At 41.1% G+C, this 19,819-nt stretch overlaps 1 protein-coding gene across 1 annotated transcript in view; it reads left to right on the top strand.

Annotated features, from left to right (window-relative positions):
- Nucleotides 1–453: 453 nt before the first annotated feature.
- The window catches only part of PKD2L1 (polycystin 2 like 1, transient receptor potential cation channel), a 32,615-nt gene continuing 13,249 nt past the window's right edge, over nt 454–19,819 (top strand). The window contains exons 1-2 of the mRNA XM_019459138.2: nt 454–1,045; nt 1,586–1,699. Coding sequence (XP_019314683.2) covers nt 820–1,045; nt 1,586–1,699 — 340 coding nt within the window. The 5' untranslated portion in view covers nt 454–819. The remainder of the gene's footprint in view (nt 1,046–1,585; nt 1,700–19,819) is intronic.

Below are 19,819 nucleotides of genomic sequence, written 5' to 3'. Positions count from 1 at the left end.
TAGGAGGGCAGACCTCAGAGAAAGGATATAGACAGTCTGGACCTCCATAGTGCCCCCCACCATCGCGACCTCATCAGCAGTCAGGACCCTGCCCCTTAAGTGTCTAAAACAGGGGCTCCTCCTGCCTCTTTCCTTTCCCCAGCTGTAGGGCCACCACAGGGGACAGCCCAAGGTGAGACATTAAAGGGGCCTCAGACACCATTGAATGAACCTGGAAGGGGGGCAGCACTTTCCAGTCTCCTGTCCCTGGCCTTGGTCCCTAGCCCAATCCATGTCGGCCCTTTCAGGAGCTTTTAGTGGAAATTAGCCCAGACCCACAACGGAGTCTGCCAGGCATCCTCTTTTGCCAGCTCCTCCCACTGCTCTTTCATCCCCTCTTCTTTCTGACTGGGACCCTCCCCCCCCCCCCAACAGCCACCAGGCCCATCTATAAACAGCCCTCCTCTCCTCCCGGCACACCTCTCTCACTCCTCCTTCCTTCCACCCCATCTCCACACCTCCCTCCCAGTCTTCTCCTTCTCCTGCCAAACCCCTGCCTTCTAGCTCCCTCCCACCCCCCTTTCTCCAAGGTAGAGGAAGAAAGAGCCCCAGACAGGACTGATGGCCATTCTCCACCCCCTTCTGTCTGCTCCCTCCCCACAGCTAGTATAGATTCTCCCTACAAAAGGCAGGAAGCAGAGGCTTTCTGAGACCAGCTGTTCTCTCCCTCTCTTTCCTTTGCCTTCTGCTAACTAGACTGGACTGTTTTGCTCCCTCTTTCTTTAGGTGACAGTGGGTATCTGACGTGCCAGGTCCCCTACCTCATTCCCCGCGAATGCTATGGGAAGTCCCAAGGGGCAAGAGCTCCAAACTATGGGGAGAGGAGCCTGGGACAACCCTGCCTACAGTGGTCCCCGGTCCCCACATGGGACACTGAGGATCTGCACCATCTCCAGTGTGACACCCCCTGAATCCCAGCCCAAAAAGCCTGAAGATGGACCCCAAAAGAAGGCATACAGGACCCTGGTGTCCAACTGCTGCTTCCAGATCTGCCGTGGCATCAGAGGTACCTGGTGGGAGGAGGGTTCTTTCAGGATACTGGAGTTGGAAGAGGGGTCCCAAAAGCTTTGGGGGGAGATGTGATCTAAAGAAGAGGTGGGATGTCAATATCTCTTTGGGCTTTATGAATTGTCCCTTAGAGCCAATGTCCCCAGAACACAGAGGCCAGTCTCATGGTCTCTCAGAGAGAGAGCCTGGTGCAGTCATCTCCATCTCTGGGGACCCAGAAAGGTATGTGGGAGTTAGCTGGAGGGAGGGCATATTTGTGATGATACCCTAGATGGCCCCACCTGAAACAAGGACCTCCTTTCCAGGTCTTCATTCTCTAATACCCAGTGTCTTTTCCACTATCTACCTCAGGGTGTTTGATGAAGGAGGGCAGGCTTGAGTGTGATTAGAGTAGCCAGATTCAGGAAGATAATAATACGGTGATGTGTGAGGAGAGAGCCAGAGTAGAAATAGGAGTAAAGTCCAGGGACTGATGGGCCGGGCAACTGGGAGGAACCCTGCTCTTAGGGATCCTAGATGTCTCTCCTATGTCCCTTAGGACTTTGGGGAACAACCCTGACTGAGAACACAGCTGAAAACCGGGAGCTGTATGTCAAGACCACCCTGCGGGAGCTTTTAGTATACATCGTGTTCCTGGTGGACATCTGTCTCTGTGAGTAACATTTGTCTCTGTGTCTCTGTGAGAAGCATCTATGCATACAACATCTGTGTACACACTTCCGCAGCAACACCCGTGGAGATGGCATCTGTGTGTGAGCAGGTCGTGTCCTGGGATTGATACCTTTTCAGTTAAAGATATTTTTATTAAAAAGAATTTGTCAGGGCATCTGGGAGGCTCAGTCATTTAAGTGTCTGACTCTGGCTCAGGTCATGATCTCCTGGTTCACAAGCTCTGCCCTGACAGTGCAGAGCCTGCTTGGGATTCTTTCTTCCTCTCTCTCTCTCTCTCTCCCTCTGTGTGTGTATGTCCCTCTCTTGCTCATGCTCCTCTCACTCTCAAAATAAATAACAATAAAATTTAAAAGAAATTTTTGTCACTGAGTTCAGGAGAAGAAGGCAGATTGTTAGAAAGCTATTAAAGTTGTTTTGTCAAGCATTATGAGGGGAATACAGTTTTTAAATTCAAGTTCCTGGCACCAATTCAGCCGCCACCATGTTCTTTTGGAAAGTGGAAGTTTTTACCCTTCTGTAAAATGTGGAAAATGGTTCCTTTCTATTTGGAACAAAAATAGTTTGGTGGGTTTTACATGGTTATTATGCTATGTCTGATCCCCGTTTCTTTAGAGGCAGAAGGAAAAAGGTTCAGCAGGCCTTAGAGCTCAGATTCCTGATAAAGGGGTTAAAGATGCCAGTGCTATGGTGGTCAATACAGCTAAGATTCTCCCATGTGAGAGATCACCATGCCACAGACATTGAAGCAAGCTTATCTGAAGTTCTGGGAACTTCCCAAACTGGGAAGGTTTGGTATCTAAGTTGAAAGAACCCAGTGAAAGGATAAAACACTGAGCCATGAAAGGATAGAGTCAAATAATTATAGATAATAACAAAGGTGCACCAAATAGATGGTATAAGGCCTATAGATAGGATGCTTTGTACATAGCCAATGGCTTCTTCAAAAACTTGCACAAGTGAATTTTAGCTAGTTTCATGGAGTTGTGTGTGTACGTGTGTGTTAATTAAACTGAAGTTTGGACCCTACAACTAAGGTGCCTCCATTATTACATGACCTTATACTCCACAGAAAGCTCTGTTCTTTTTAGGATGCATGAATCTTTTGAAAGTGTCTGAAAACATAAGTGTAGATGGAAAATGTCATCATCTTAGAGCCAACTGCATTTATGTGAGCCCTGTAGGAAAACTGAGCAGAAAGCACTTTCTCTGGTTGCACTCTGTTGGGACTTACTCTGTGGGAATAGAAGGGGCAGTTCTGAGTGTTTACCATGGGTCATCAGCACAGAGTGAAAGGAGACAGTGTATGCGGGAAACAACAGTCGACCAAGTGTACGTTCTGTGGGGGCCATTTGATTCCTTTCAGCAAGTGACCATCAGAAATTCATTTGTTGACATATTGATTTTTTGTCTTAACCATCTGTTAGGAAGGAGTGTCCTCTCCTTTTTCATATCCCATGATAGCAGCTGAAACCCGCAGGGAGAGCCTTTCTATATAAATGTCTCTATTTCCAGATTAGCCTCTGGAGCAAGATTGGGAGGTTCCTAGCTCCCCAGAGTCATAGTGAACCATTTCTGACTCCTGTGTATGGAACTGAAGGGGGTTGAAGTTGGGTTTCTGGAAGCCCACTGAGAATATTTAGGGGCATTTTAATGCACCGGTGAATGCTAAATGGTCTGTGACTTGCCAAAGTCTGAGTCATAAACTCAGTCCAATAAGTGCAGAGTCCCTGAGCAGCCAGATTTAGAGGTTGTCCAGTTCAAGGACACAGAAATCCCTTCTCTATGATTCCTCCTGTGGTGCTCTGTCAGGTGGGCAACTAGCCCCACCCTGGGAAATATCCATGGGGATTTCACTATTTCATGGGGCAACCCATTCTACAGCTAGGCAGGTCTATTTCAGGGTGGCTATTGTGTTGTTCTATTAGGATGCTGTCTTCCAGGAGCTTCAATGACATGTGTTTGGAAATCCACCTTTATCAGTGTGCTTTTCCCTGTCAGTTCCTATGGATTCAGATGTTTCAGGACCCATATTTGGTATTAGGGTCAATACTGTGGCATAATGGAAAGATATGAAGGTTGGAGACAGACAAACTGGATTCAAATACCAGCTCTGGCACTTACTGGTTTTATAACTTTGGGCACTTTCTTGTTGCTAGAACAAGGATAATACTATTTATCTTATGGAGATAACATATATAAATAATCTAACCCAATCACTGATAGTAATTATCTTTGTATCATCTAGTGGAATTTCAATATACTCACTTGGTCCTCTAGAGTGGTTATAAAAAAAATACCTCTCAAGAAAGAAGCAAATCTGAAAAGGCTACATATTGGGACACCTGGGTGGCGCAGTCGGTTAAGCGTCGACTTCAGCCAGGTCACGATCTCGCGGTCTGTGAGTTCGAGCCCCGCGTCAGGCTCTGGGCTGATGGCTCGGAGCCTGGAGCCCGTTTCCGATTCTGTGTCTCCCTCTCTCTCTGCCCCTCCCCCGTTCATGCTCTGTCTCTCTCTGTCCCCCCCCCCAAAAAAAAAAAAAAGTTGAAAAGGCTACATATTGTATGATTCTAACTGTGTGACGTTCTGAGAAAGGTAAAGCTATGGAGATAGTAAAAGGATCAGTGGTTTCCAGGGATCCGAGAGGTGAGAGAGATGAGTAGGTGGTGTGCAGAGAATTTTTAAGGCAGTGAAACTGCTCTGTATGATGATATTATAATAGATACCTGTCATTATACATTTGTCCAAACCCATATAATATACAAAACCAAGAGTGAACACTGATATAAAGTATGGACCTCAAATAATGATGTGTCGATGTAGAGTCATCGATTGTAATAAATGTACCACTCTGATGGATGATTTTGATAATGGGGGAGTCTGTCCATATGTGGAGGCAAAGGTATATGGGAAATCTCTGTATCTTCCACTCAGTTTTGCTTTGAACCTAAACCTGCTCTAAAAAAGTAAGGTCTATTTGGTTTGTGGTTGGCTTCACAGATAGGCATATAGGGCTAATATCATTTGAACAGCACCATTTAAGTTAAGGCATTTTCTCCAGAAGACCTCAGTTTATCACTACAACCACATCCTTGTTGTTATTAACAGCACACACACCAACCTTTTACTGAATGAAAGCACTACGCTATGTGCATTATCTTGTTGACTACTCACAGTGATTCTAGGATATTGGTTCCGTCATCACTCCCATTTTATAAATCCAGAAAGGTTTAGATATGTGAAATAGCTTGCCCAGGGCCATACAGCAAGTAAGTGGCAGAAGCAGGGATCCAATTCAGTGACTGTTGGCTTGATTCAGTTATTGAGACTTTTAACCAGAATCTGCTACGGCCTCTCTGCATGTCAATGTGTTACACATTAATTTATTAACACCCATCAACATCTTAGCAAGGAAAACTACCCATCCTACCTTAGGAGAAGCATAATTTTGAGAGAATTCTACCAGCTGGTTATTTTTCTTTCTTTTTATTGTTGTATTTTAAAAATGATATAAAAACATTAAAGGACATTTGAAATATAGGTCACCTATAATTTACCACCACAACCCCATAGATATTGTCACTTATCACCAGTCCTTATCCACATACTTACATATTTTACCTAGTTGTATCATATGGTTCCCTTCACTTACAATTGTATCTTAAATACTTCTTCATGTTCGTAAGCAGTTTTTATATTTTCATTTTAATGACTACAGTCACATCACAATTAACTATAATACTTCTCTTGTTGTCTCAGTATTTGCCAACTATAGGTAAATGTATGTATACTTGGTACTTTTTGCCATTTTTGTTAAATTATTTCCTTTGGAATTTCCAGGGAGGGAGATTACTAGGCCAAAAGATAGGAATACCTTCTTAATCCTTGCTATGTGGTGTTATCTTTGCCTTTGTAAGGGATCATACAAATTTATGATGCCACTAGTACTCTGAGATCAGACCAATTTTGTCACAATCTCACCAACATTGGATATTCTCATTTGTAATTTTTGTTATTAAGTAGGCATAACATGGTACAATTTGCCTTAATTTGCCTTTGATTATCAGTGAGGATGGACAGTTTTCTCAAGCTTTAATTTATTATGTGTATCTACTTTTGTGTAAATTGTTTAAGGAAGGCATGTTTTAAGAGGGACAAGAGAGGGGATGGGGCGTGAAGTTTGGAACATTAGACCCTAGGGGAGGGACCAACCACCAGGAGGCTCATTTCCAGGATTTGGATTCCTGGGGCTAGGAAAAATAGCCTACTTTGGCCTGGGACAGGCCCTCATAATCTATGGTGGGCAGCCATACTGACCACATTCCTTTTCCCATATGCTTTATTCTAGGACCTGGGTGGCGCTAGATACCAGAGCTATTAGGAGTTTCATCAGCGAAAATAGAGCTATCTTTTTTATGCAGGCGGTGTGGGTGAAACATCAGTCTTCCCACAATAACCCTATCAGTTGGGCAGCCTTTTAAGTCTTACAAAGAGCTTTTACGCCTATTATCTCATTTGGTCTTGACAACAATCCTGTAAGGAATAGATATTACTTCCATTTCACAGATTAGGAAGCCGTTATTATTGTCATTATGAATAGTTCAGGAGCGATCAGTAATTCAGAACAGTCCCTGATGGGTGGATTTTGTCCTCTTCCTCTACATAGAAAATGCTGGAGAATGATCTTCTTGCCTCCACTCCTCCCCTCCCACCATCCTGATATTTATGAAAGGGCTTCCAGCGCTTTGTCTTCTTGGCAGGATGGCTGTAGCCTTTTGTTGTTGGAGGAAACATTGAAGGTCTTTGTATGAAAACAATGGCTGTTTGTTTTAGGAGACAGTATTGTTATCTCAAAGGTGCACCTGGGACTGGCCCTGTATAGGAGCGGCTCTGAGACAGGGCACGGCTGGGTCTGGTCACCATGCAGTTGGGGAGGAGGGCACAGACCCTCAATCTTTGGTGACTTGTGCCTCCACACCAACTAATGTCAACTGGATGCTCTTTATTCATCAATGGTTGTAAGGAAATGCCTATCTCTGTTCACTCTGCCTTTTTTGAGTGGATCTCAAGGATCTGTTCATAGATTGGTAGAATCCTGCATTAACAGGAGAAGTTGAAGTAAATTTGGAGTCTAGGAAGAAGATGTCCTTCTTTTTTTCTTTATTGAGATATAATTAACATACAACATTGCATTCATTTTAGGTGTAAAACATGATTTCATATATGTATGTATTGGGAAATGATCTCCACAATTAGTTTAGTTGACACTCGTCACCATAGTTACTTTTTTTCTAATAATGAGGATTTTTAAGATTTAATCTCTTAGCAACCTTCAAATATACAATACCGTATTGTTAACTATAGTCATCATGCTGGACTTATTAATCTTATAATTGGAAGTTTGTACCTTTTGACCACCTTCACTGATTCCACTTCCCCTCTCATCCCCCTGTATCTGACAACCACCAATTTATTCTCTGTATCTATGAGTTTGTTGGATTTTGTTTCTGTTTTTTTGTTTTAGACTCCACATATAAGTGACATCATACAGCATTTGTTTTTCTCTGTCTGACTTACTTCACTTAGTATAATGTCCTTAATGTCCATCCATTATGTTGCAAATAGCAGGATTTCCTTTTTTGGTGGCTGAATAATATTTCATTGTACATGTGTACTGTATTTTCTTTGTCCATTCATCTGTCAATGGCCACTTAGGTTGTTTCCATGTCTTGGCTATTGTAAATAAAGCTGCAAGGAGCATAGGGGTGCGGATATCTGTTTGAGATAGTGATATCATTTTCTTAAGATAAATACCCAGAAGTGGAATTGCTGGACCATATGGTAATTCTAGGTTTTCTTTTTTTAATTTTTTTTAACACCAGAGCATGAGCAGGACAGAGGCAGAGAGAGAGGGAGACACAGAATCCAAAGCAGGTTCCAGGCTCTGAGCTGTCAACACAGAGCCCGATGCGGGGCTTGAACTCAGGAACCGTGAGATCATGACCTGAGCTGAAGTTAGACGCTTAACTGACTGAGCCATCCAGGCTCCCCTGGTAGTTCTAGTTTTAATTTTTTGAGGAACGTCCGTAGGAAATGTCTTTCTTGACTGGACATTCCTAGAATTGGCAAGGAAAGGGACAGAAACATATTGGAGGTTCAGGAAATGTCTGTGGGTGAGCTCTCATACCCTATGTGACTGTAAGGATGGCAGAAGATAATTGGTCACATAGAATCATGACGTTAGTGAAGGTATGATGGTGATGGGAAGAGCATGGGACCTGGAATAAGACGACATGGTTCAAATGACAGTACAACCAGTTATTAGCCATTGCCTTTAGCAAGATAGTTCAAGATACATAAATCCCTGGAAACCCTGATTTCTTTACATATCAGATGATGGTAATGACCACCTCTGTAAGATTGGTGGAAAAGAAGTAAGTACAAATAGAACAGTGCCTGGCATATAGTAGGCTTTTAATAAATACCAGTTTATTTCGTTTATAAGTTAGGAAATAATTGAAATGTAAAGTTTAACCCACTGGAAGCCTGAGATCTGAGAAAAGCCTGAGAAGGCATCAGGATAATGCTTATGAAGGATGGGAAAGACTAGGCCCTCTAGAAACAGTTGCTGGGGATCAAGTTTGGCCATGGCTAGGAAAAGCATGAAATCATGAAATCATGAAAAGCATGATTTCATGCTTTTCCTAGCATGCTCAGTTACCTATGGCCCACCCAGACACAGAAAGTTACAAAGTCCTTCTGGTACTAGGGTGAAGTGATCTGAGCCAGCTCTACCTAAATAAGAGGGATTTAGGCCCACTAGCACACTTTGGGCTATATTTACTGTAGTAGAATTCCCTGGTGCCCCAGAATTCTGAGGGCCTGGATCACTGTTACAAGACTGGTGAGCCTGGACATATCTTGTTGTCCAATGCTAGATGATAACCTGTCATTTAGTTTTCCCCCTCATGAGGCTGTCACTGGTCTCTAGGAATACAGTAGTACATTTAAGTGCCAGTTCTTGGAATCAGGGAAAGGCTTTTTACCTAAAACTATGCTTTGATCAAGTACAAAGAGCAGGCAGCAGTAGCTGATAAAATCTAGCTATTCTAGATTTTTATAAATGAGCTCAGTTTGGGGCACTGCTGGTGTGAGTAGCCAGAGAAAGAACATGTAGCTCTCATTCATAAAGCATGAGTCTGAGTATTGACTCTGCCTCTTGCCAATTGAATGACCCTGAGCAGACCATATAAATTTGAATTTCATGATTCATAGTGTTAAAAAGAAAACCACAGGACCCAAATGGTGTCACTTAGGTTAAGGCCCCACGTCAGTAAATGAAGACTTACTACCTGACCCAATTGCAGTTTCAACCTCCCAAAAATGTAACCTTTAACCAGTTGCCATGGGAATTGCCTGGCCAACACTAGGAAATTTACTGATAGGTCCCTTCTGTTCCGCATAGAAGGGCGATCTTGCCTAAAACAATGGCTTCTTTGCTAATAATTTCCTTTTTCCACTCCCTCTTTAAAAACCTTTCCTTTTCTGAAGCCCTTTGGAGCTCCCCTCTACTTGCTAGATGGGATGCTGCCTGATTCACAGATCAATTAATAAAGCCAATTAGATCTTTAAAATTTACTTGATGGAATTTTGATATTTAACAATAGGAAAACTGCTCGTGGGCAAAGTGGGATAGTTAGACCATGTCTGACAAGCTGTTGGGAGGTATTGCATGAGAAAATGCTTTGAAAACAATGAAACATGGTACACAGGTAAAGGATTATAATAACGCTGGTAATAATTTCCTTATGCTATTCGGTGGTGGCAACAGTAAGTCTATGATTTTAAGTTCAAGTACATCGTTAGACCTGTATGGAGGTTCTAGTCACAGATATAAGGCAAAGGGCAATATTGTCAAAGTTGTGCTCCAAGGACCCTGGGGCCTCCTGAGACCCTTTCAGGGGGTTTGTGAGGTCTTCCCTTACCAAATTACATGTCTGAGAGAGGTCATATTTTCTTCATATATATGTATTTTTTTTTAATTTTTTTTTTCTTTCACATTTATTATTGAGAGAGAGACACAGAGCATGAGCAGGGGAAGGGTAGAGAGAGGGGGAGACACAGAATTTGAAGCAGGCTCCAGGCTCTGAGCTGTCAGCACAGAGCCCGATGCAGGGCTCAAACTCACAAACTGCGAGATCGTGCGTGACCTGAGCCGAAGTCGGTAGCTTAACCAACTGAGCCACCCAGGCGCCCCTCTTCAAATATATTTCAACCAAACAACATACAACAACATGTTGAATTCTGAAGCAGATGTGAGAATCCAGCAGTGTTCTTTAAAGATGGACATTAAACAGGCTTGCAAAAGGGTTAAACAATCCCATTTTCCTCACCAAATTTATTTGTTTTGTTTTAGAAAATAATTGCTTTTCATAAAAATATGTTGTCTATGTTTATGTATATTGGGTTTGTTATTGTTTAAAAATGAATCATTATTATAAATGCTTAAATTTTTCCTCAGTTTTAATTTCTGTAAGGTAATTATTGTCAGATACAACCCAAATTAAAACTTTTTTGAGTTCCTAATAATTTTTAGGAGTCACAAAAGTGTCCTGAGAACAAAATGTTTGACAACCGCTTGTTTAGAGAATGAGTCTCAGTCAAATCATATTGTTTCTCAGCATGGAGTGTTCAACAAATGAAATATTGAGAGCTTATTAGCAAAACATTCAAACTAAGGACAAGATCCTGGCTATTCACACATTCATTCTTTCAAATATTTATGAAGTCCTATTACCTCGGTCAACTATTAAAGGCTTTCAGATACATGAGATACACACTCTGCCTTCAGGGAGCAAGGGAAGCCAACACATAAACCGACAGTGACACACAGATGGAGAGGTGCTCCAGGGTGACAGCAAGGTGGACAGAAGGTTCAGAGAGACCTGGGAACTCTCGCAGGTCTCAGAAGCAAGCAACTATTCAAGTCTGAGGAAACCCAAAGTCATTGCCATTTGTGTGTGTGTGTGTGTGTGTGTGTGTGTGTGTGTGTGTGTTGTTGTTGTTGTTTTGTTTTAACATTACTGGCTCTCAGCCTGGAGTAGGCAGGGGTGGGAGCAAGAGCCAACTGAGGCCTCAGGCTATGAATATGCAAGAGCTTTGCCAGAGTCAGAGTCTGGAAGGGCAATGAAAGGAAAATATAAAACAGTGTTTCTCCTCATTCCATTCCAAAAGAATTCTACCCCTTGCCCCCCAAAACCCTGGGAATATCTTTATTAAAAGTTTAACTAATACATAGTTCTTTGTTAAAAACAAAAGTCAAATAATATGGAAAATGTTAAAGGCCACTATTATTAAACACTATAAATAGTTTGGTGTATATCATTTCAGCCATTTTCCAGGCACTTATATTTGAATTTTAGTGAAATGCACTCGTTTTATATAATCCTCTAGAGAATGCTCTGAGGATTTAACCCTTCCCTCATTTCTAGGTCGCAACTTTCTTCTGCCTACTGTCCATTTTAAGAAACATGAGACATTTGGAATCCAACTTTATATAAATGACCTAATAGAGTTAATTAGAACATGTGAGTAGAAGGAGGAATTGCCCAAGAAGAACAGCAACAATAAGAGGATTTCTTCTTTTTTTCAAGTTAATTATTTATTTGGAGAGAGAGAGAGAGAGGTACATGAGCAAGGGAGGGGCAGAGAGCAAGGGAGAGAGAGAATCCCAAGCAGGCTCCACGTTGTCAGCACAGAACCCAACGTGGGGCTTGGTCCCATGACCATGAGATCATGACCTGAGCTGAAATCAAAGTCAGATGCTCAACTGACTGAGCCATCCAGGCACCCACGTCTTTCCTGAGCCCCTCAGGAAAAGAGGATTTCTTTTTTCTTTTTCTTTTTTTCTAAGAGGATTTCTTAACAGGGCACTTCCTACTGAGAAAAGGAAAAGGATTTTATATACTCAGTAAATAGTTTTAACTAAGAGATCTGTGATTAGACTTGACTTTTCTTAACATCGGAATTTTGTGTTGTCAGTTTGTTGACTTCAACTCTTTTTCTGTAATTTTCCTAGAAAAATTCCTTTTCCAAAGTACCCATCTGACGTGGAGGTATTCATATGAAACATTCACAGGAGTTTATTTCTCTCTCTCGTAACATTCTGAGGTATGAGAAGCCCTGGACTAATATGGGGCTCCACAGTCACGTGGAGCCCAGGTTGCTTCTACCTCACTGCATTGCCATTTTCAACGTATGCCTTCTACCTCATGCTCCAGCTCCTGCTCTTAAGTGCATATTACAGCCATCAGGAAGTAGGAAAGTAGAAAAGGAAAGTACATTCCATCCTTTTAAGGACATGAGCCGGAAGTTGTAAGTGGAAGCCTACTACTGCACTCACATTCCACTGACCAGAACTTGTTCAGGCACCATAACTAGCTGCAAGGGAGGCTGGGTAATGTGGTATTTAGATGGGAGCCATGTGCTTCTAGATAAAATTACATGATCATGTAAGAAGGGGAGGAAAGGTATTGAGGAATGACTAGTAGTCTATGCCAAATAGGGGGAGAACTCTTGCCCATAATTTGACATGGGAGTGGCAACAATTAATGGAACCCAGAGAAGCCAAGGCACTTATAACCTCCCTGATACAAAATCACCAGGGAGGCTGATGAGGCCTGATAGTTTTCCACCATGAGTGGGTATTAAAGTATTTCACTAAACTATTGTGAAACTATTATCAGAGACTGTTGCAGAGGCATAAGAAGTGACAGTTTCAGGGTTCTTTATTTTATTTCACAAGAAAGAAGAATCACCCTGGAGAAGTTAGCATAAAACAAACTTCCCTCCCTCTCAAATTATATGACCAAAGCCAAACTGGATCCAGTGTGCTAAGAAATAGGTAGAGATGTTTCAGAGAGCTTCTCCGCAATCCAGGTGATAAGAGGGGCTCAGGAAGAGGCCATCCAAGTAACCACAGGGTAAATTTATAGGATTGGTAAAGCCCAAGGAACTTCCAACCCTTCAACAATTGGAAGATTGATGGAACAGTGGAGTTCTATCCGCACAACGACTGTCAGGGCTGGGTTTGGGGTGGAGGGAAGAGACCTCCAGATCGCTAGAAAAAATCCTTGCTTTTCCTCACAGCTATCCAGATTAGGAAGGAGTAGTTGTCTTTTGAGTTTCAAAAACTTGAAGGCACAGAGTTTCCAACAGAGGAGTAGTATTGACATATAAAGGAATTATAATTATACACTCGCTGGCAGAAGCACCCCAGCTTTTCAAGGTTCTTTGTCATTTAGTTGGCACTCTCCTGCCCAAGGAGAGGGCTGCTAGAAAATAACAGCTAAGTTCCATTAAATAGTAATTAGGACCAAGGAAGGAGCTCAGTAGCATATGATGGCCTAGATGGCAATCACCTGGGGAGGTAGGCACACAAAGCAACTGCTGACTTCTTGTTACTGCTCTGAGCTGGGAAGGTCTTCCAGCAGTTCAAAAGAGAGGACTTAATATTCAGTCTCTACTATAAATATTGGAATGGATAAAATCAGGTTATTACCCAAGCTCATGATGATGGTGGTGATTAATAATTATTACAGTTATGCTTCTTTAATAATAATAATATATTATGCCCCACCTGAGCCAGCTTACATTAAAGGCACCTGAGCCAGCTCAAAGGCACCTGAGCCAGCTTACATTAAAAAGCACAGGACACGGGAGTGCCTGGGTGTCTCAGTCAGTTAAGCATCCAGCTCTTGATTTCGGCTCAGTCATGATCTCATGGTTGTGGGATTGAGCCCTTCGTTGGGCTCTGCACTGATAGTGTGGAGCCTGCTTAGGATTCTCTCTCTCCCTTTCTCTCTGCCCCTCTCCCACTTGCACTCTCTCTGCCTCTCTCAAAATAAATAAATAAACAGTTTCTCAAAAGCACAGATGCAATAAAATATAGCCCATTAGAACTATATTTTTTTTAATTAAAAAAAAAATTTTTAACGTTTATTTATTTTTGAGATAGACAGACAGAGCATGAACAGGGGAGGGGCAGAGAGAGAGGGAGACACAGAATCTGAAATGGGCTCTAGGCTCTGAGCTGTCAGCACAGAGCCTGACGTGGGGCTCGAACTCATGAACCGTGAGATCATGACCTGAGCCGAAGTCGGATGCTTAACCGACTGAGCCACCCAGGTGCCCCTAGAACTATAATTTAAAAAATTGGCAAAAGAAATGGGAAAACATAGGGGGGAAGACACCTTGTACCAGAAAACTTAAGATGAACAAAAGTACTGCAAATAAGAACAAAGCCTGAGATTCCTGGCACCCAAAGCAAGAAGAAAACATAAACAGGCTGTGCAGTTCTCACTGGTAAGAAAAAGCACACCAGTTAATAAGGAGACCCTAGTTCTGGGAAGAATTGGCTTTGTTGGGTTTTATATGAGACATGGAATATCGTAATGGATAAAAGCAATGTTAAAGACTGAAGCTACTCTTCTTTTGGCTGTCTTTTATATCTGCCTCCTTTAAAATCCATATTAAATTCTCATTCTTACATAATTTTTAGGAGTAGCGATATACTCTACAGACATATGTACACATTTGTGTATGTATATATGTGTATAGGCATATATATCCATATATATATATATATATATATATATATATATATATGCTTATACATACACACATATATGTGTGTGTAAATTTTTATTGTATTCTAGAGACCTGGATTTACCCAGAAATAAAGCTTGGAGAGCCTTGAGGAATTAATTGTAGGTATGTTCCTAGAATATCATCATCAGTCGGTTTAGTCAGTAAGCCTCCTTTAATACAGGGTGATTAATGTATTTTAATTAATGTAGATTTGGCACAAATAAGCTAAAGTCATTGGCTGCTCTCCAGAGATGTTCCAACAGTAGCAGAAGCCTTTCTACCTCTATTTTCTTGGAAATAATGCCATCTTTTTGAAAATGTCATCGTTTCCACATAAGTAAGGATCATGTTACAAGGGAATAAAATGCAGCAAAACTGGCTTAAACCATATGGGATTTATTGTCTAGGTAATGAAAGTCCAAAGGAGGGTAGGGTTCAGGGATGACCCATCCAGTGACTTAATCATCAAAGACCTGTCTATTTCTATTATTCAATTCTGCCAGCTGCACAGATTCATCTTAGGGCTGAATCCTCTGGGACTTTCTCATTCATATCTATTATAAGAGAGAAGGTCTTATAAAAGACTCCAGAAGTCTCTCTTCATGACTTCTTTTTTTTTTAAGTTTATTTATTTATTTTGAGAGAGAGAGAGCCGAGTGGGGGGAGGAGCAGAGAGAGAGAATGAGAGAGAGAATCCCAAGCAGGCTCCATGCTGTCATCACAGAGCCCAACGTGGGGCTTGATCCCATGAACCACGAGATCATGACTTGAGTTGAAATCCAGAGTTGGCTGCTCAACCGAGCCACCGAGGTGCCCCTCTTTGTGATTTCTTGACCTGAAATGTGTTACATGCTCATCCTTTAACCTGTAATGGGGCCAAGGAAGGGGTATTCATGGATTAGTTTAGGTCTAAGCTTCCCACCCAAATCCAAGAGCCAGGGTTGAATTCAGCTTCTAGCAACATTCATGAGATGATCCACAGAGGTGTGATATCTCAAATAAAATCATGGTATTAACCAAGAGAAGATCTTAAGGAAGCAGTCACAAAGTCTAGTACAGCATCCAGCACCTGGAAATTTTAACCTATGACTTGGAAACAAATAGGAGGAAAGATTTTTAAAAATAATTTTATGATTTTTATGTTGTATTATTATTATAGCATTAATTGAACTCCATGGGAATGAAGAGAAATAAAATCCACCTATTACACTACTCGTTCATTGAAAAGTCCATTTTTCCTTCAAGTTTTTACATACCTAGTATTTTTGTAAAGTATTTAATTGTCATGATGACAAAGAAACAATTTTGCATTCTATGTTTATTACCATTTCAAAGGCTTTGTAACACTCCAACAAGTGACTCGATCATATCATAGTTTACGTCAATATTGCCTCTTTGTAGGATATTTAAGTTGTTTACAGTCTTTTGATACTATAAATAACACAGGTAACATTTTTGTACATGTGAGTTTTTCCTTCTTTGGGCTCACCTATGTCAAAGTATGACTCTTCATACAGATTTATATACAATTATCTGCTATTGTTTATACTAGAATGAAAGACTTTGGAGCTTCTTTTAAGATGGTGATGTTTTGAGTTTACTAATAGCTTTTTGCAATTCACCTCCTAACTCAGATATTGGACTCTTTAAATAGAGTTTTCTTATAAGGGCACCTTATAAACTTGCATAATACTAAACATTTGGCTTGATTTTTGGAAGGAGAGTTAGAGTCCCTAATCAGAAGGATTTGAGTGGTAGAGGATATATTAGTGTAATGTAGAGTGATGGCTAAATTCATGGTCTTTGGAGTAAGGCAGACCTGGGTTTGAATAGAAGTTCTACTCACTTGCTGTATGATCTTTGGACAAGTTATTTAACAGCATAAAATGCAGATGGTAGTTCCTACTTTCTGAGGTTTTTTTTAGGCTTATGGGAGACAATGTGTGCAAAGCCCAGTGCATAATGTGTCAGTAATGGCGGTTATTATTATTTAGCAACTGTGAATTTGATCTGAGGCCAAGGTTAAAAGGCATGATATAGTGTATGCAAGAGAACTTAGTTCTGTCCAAGAAGGGGGAAAAAAAATCAGATACTCTGTGCTGGATGGTGAGCCACCACCTGGTCTCTGAATCTTCATAGCATTCTCAAGCAGTCATTGTCCAGTGTCTGAAAATGTCCTGAAGTGAGGCCCTCACTATATCAAAAAGGAAGTAACGTACTGACATATGGACATTCAATATACTTACTCGAATTCTGTCTGATTCCTTCCAGCTCCGACCCATTCCCTTGTCTAGTGTTGCCTTTTGAAACAAACAGAGCAATTCCACTCCTTCACTGGATCTTAAAAGAAGGAACCAGGAAGGCTGCTTGCAGGAGCCCACACCACGTGATCCTCAGTAGGCAGTCCTCACGGACACTGCTGGAGATGAAATGGGTGTGGGTGAAATGATCCATTTCATAATTTGAAAGCACTAGTAGCTAGGATGTTCTGCCTTTTATGGAGCTTACATTTTCCCTCCTGTTACTTCTACGCCTTGAATATAGATAGGTCCTAGGAGCAGAAAAGAATTAGTTTACTAGGGAAGCAGATAGATTTGCATTTGAATCCTGGCTCCATGGGCCAGTTATTTCAGCTATCTGACACTGGAAAATGGGGATAATAATAGCACCAAATACGTAGTGCTATTGTGGAATTAAACGCAATAGGTGTGTCAAAACTTAGCATAGGGCATATAATGGATGTTTTCAGGTAGTAAATAGCTGGTCTTTTATTTCTCTTGATATGGAGAAGGATGGTGGTAAAATGGATATGCTGAGTCCCTGTCAGATTCTGAAATCTCTGAACCAGGTGTTCCACTTAGGCAAGCTGGTTCTTTAAAAGAAAGTCAAATGATTTACCTCAATGGTAATTAATGGGGTCAAGTGGGGGAAAGGAGACACAGGAAAGATCAACAAGTTGTTTTCAATCTTTTTCTCCTACAACATGCTGGAGGGATATGGTCCCCTCCAGTAACTACCAGTGGCTCCCTAGGACAATGGATTCAGTGATTTTCCCTTGGTGGTGAGAAGGGGCTATTCTAAGAGGGCTGTGTAGTTTGTCAAAGCTTTCATATCCCAAAGAGGTTCTGAGAGTCCTTTGGGAAAAATGTTATTTCTTCTTCCCCACTCCCAGTCTTTTTTTTTTTTTTAATGTTTATTTATTTATTTTGAGAGAGAGAGAGCACAAGCAGAGGAGGGACAGAGAGACACACACACACAGAATCTGAAGCAGGCTCCAGGCTCTAAGCTATCAACTCAAACCCATGAACCATGAGATCATGACCTGAGCTGAAAGTTGGGTGCTTAACTAACTGAGCCACTCAGGTACCCTGTACTTCCAGTCTTGAGAATCACAGAAACAGACAATAGGAAACCCCCTGCCTTCTTGACGACGCTATCAAAGACAAATGGGATTATATAGCAAAAGGTCATGGCAGTGGTTCTAGCGCAGTCCCAGAACCAGTAGCACCAGCAATACATGGGAATGTATTGGAAATGAAAATTATTGAGCCCCGGGGCACCTGTGTGGCTCAGTCAGTTAAACATCCGATTCTTGATTTAGGCTCAGGTCATGATCTTACAGATGGTAGGATCAAGCCCCGTGTCAGGCTCCGCACTGTTAGCACAGGGCCTGCTTCGGATTCTCTCTCTTTCTTTCTGCCCCTTTCTTGCTCACACAAACACACACACTCTTTCTCAAAATAAATAAAAATTAAAAAAAGAAAATTCTCATGCCCCATATAGACCTACATCAATCTCTGTTTTAATAAGCCTTCTAAGTAATTCTGATGCATGCTGCAGTTTCCATATCATATTATGAGACATAGGAGCTGAAATCATCACTCAATCTAGCAATCCTGGGCTTCTCCTGCCCTGCTTTTGGGTTTAGATTGCCGCAACCTCTAAGCCTCGTATTCATCTGGTGTTCTGGACGGTTGACATGTTAGGAAAATTGATTTCTACCATCATTTCTACCATCACATTGTGTAAGGGTTGCTGACTTTACTTGCTCCATACATCAGCCAAGGACTGGCTTTGTTTCTCTTACCTGAGACTTTATGAATTTATTCCTCTCTTTGGACTAAATATTCTAGCCTCTTTCCATCTATTAAATAGGAATTATCCTTGACTATTTTATGATATTGCTGGTATGTGTCAAATACGGAGCCCTAACACCTTATTTAGTTTGAAAATTATTCATTTATTTCATTCTACTCTACATGGCAATTTTCCCCCCACTTTTGGTTCAGCCCAACAAACACTTATTGAAAAACTATTAAATACCAGGCACCATGCTAAATGAATGAGTCATAGTCCTTGTCCCCTCAGGAGCATATAGTGGGATGACTAGAAGTGGTTGTTAAGCACCCACTGTGTTCAATGAATTCTAAAGACATCATCTTTTATCTTCATAATATTACAAGAAAGACATTGTATTCCCCCATTCAATTGAGGAATCTGAGACTCAGAGCCCAAGTCTATACTGTAAGTGACAGAGCTAGGATTTGAACCTAGGTCAATCTGGCTTCAAAGCTCATGCTTATTCTACAAGTTCATTCTGAGTGCATACATGATCAGGGTAGGTCAGCATACTATTAAAAGATTCTATTCTGATGGAACTGGAGGGTATTATGCTAAGCGAAATTACTCAGTTACAGAAAGACAAATATCATATGACTTCACTCATATGAGGACTTTAATATACAAAACAGATAAACATAGGGGAAGGGAAGCAAAAATAATATAAAAACAGGGAGGGGGACAAAACATAAGAGACTCTTAAATATGGAGAACAGAGGGTTGCTGGAGGGGTTGTGGAAGGGGGGGGATGGGCTAAATGGGTAAGGGGCATTAAGGAATTTGCTCCTGAAATCATTGTTGCACTATATGCTAACTAACTTGAATGTAAATTTAAAAATTAAATTAAAAAAAGAAAAAAGAAAAAAGATTCTATCCTGTATAATTCAATTTTAAATGTTAAAGATGTACTAAAGAAAGTTCATTCTGGGACATCTTTCTCAATAGAAGTTTTTAAGGATAGAAGCCAATGACCATGTGTTTCACACATGTTGGACTTTGAGTAATGTTTGTTTAATGAATATAAAATGTGTCTTTAGAATAATCAGGGTGATAGATTGATAATATGTTCTACCAAGTATCGATTTGGGCTTTCAAAATAGTAAGCTGAATTTCATAGAGGTGGGTGGGTAAACACCCCTTATCTCCTGAGACAAAGTACAAAATTTGCTGAAGTAAGAATTAACAAGGGAGAGAAGGTATTTGGGTGGGGAGAAGGTAGTGAATAGGCAGCAAACAAAGCTTAAACCTTAATTTAGAAGATTTTTATTATGTATTTACTTATTTTATAAATATTTATTTACTGAGAGAGCGAGTGTGTGTGTGTGTGTGTGTGTGT

The sequence above is a fragment of the Panthera pardus genome, unplaced genomic scaffold (assembly GCF_024362965.1).
Source record: "Panthera pardus isolate Hobbes unplaced genomic scaffold, ASM2436296v1 HiC_scaffold_22, whole genome shotgun sequence".
Classification (NCBI taxonomy): Eukaryota; Metazoa; Chordata; class Mammalia; order Carnivora; family Felidae; genus Panthera; species Panthera pardus.
This window is presented reverse-complemented; position numbering and strand designations above follow the sequence as displayed.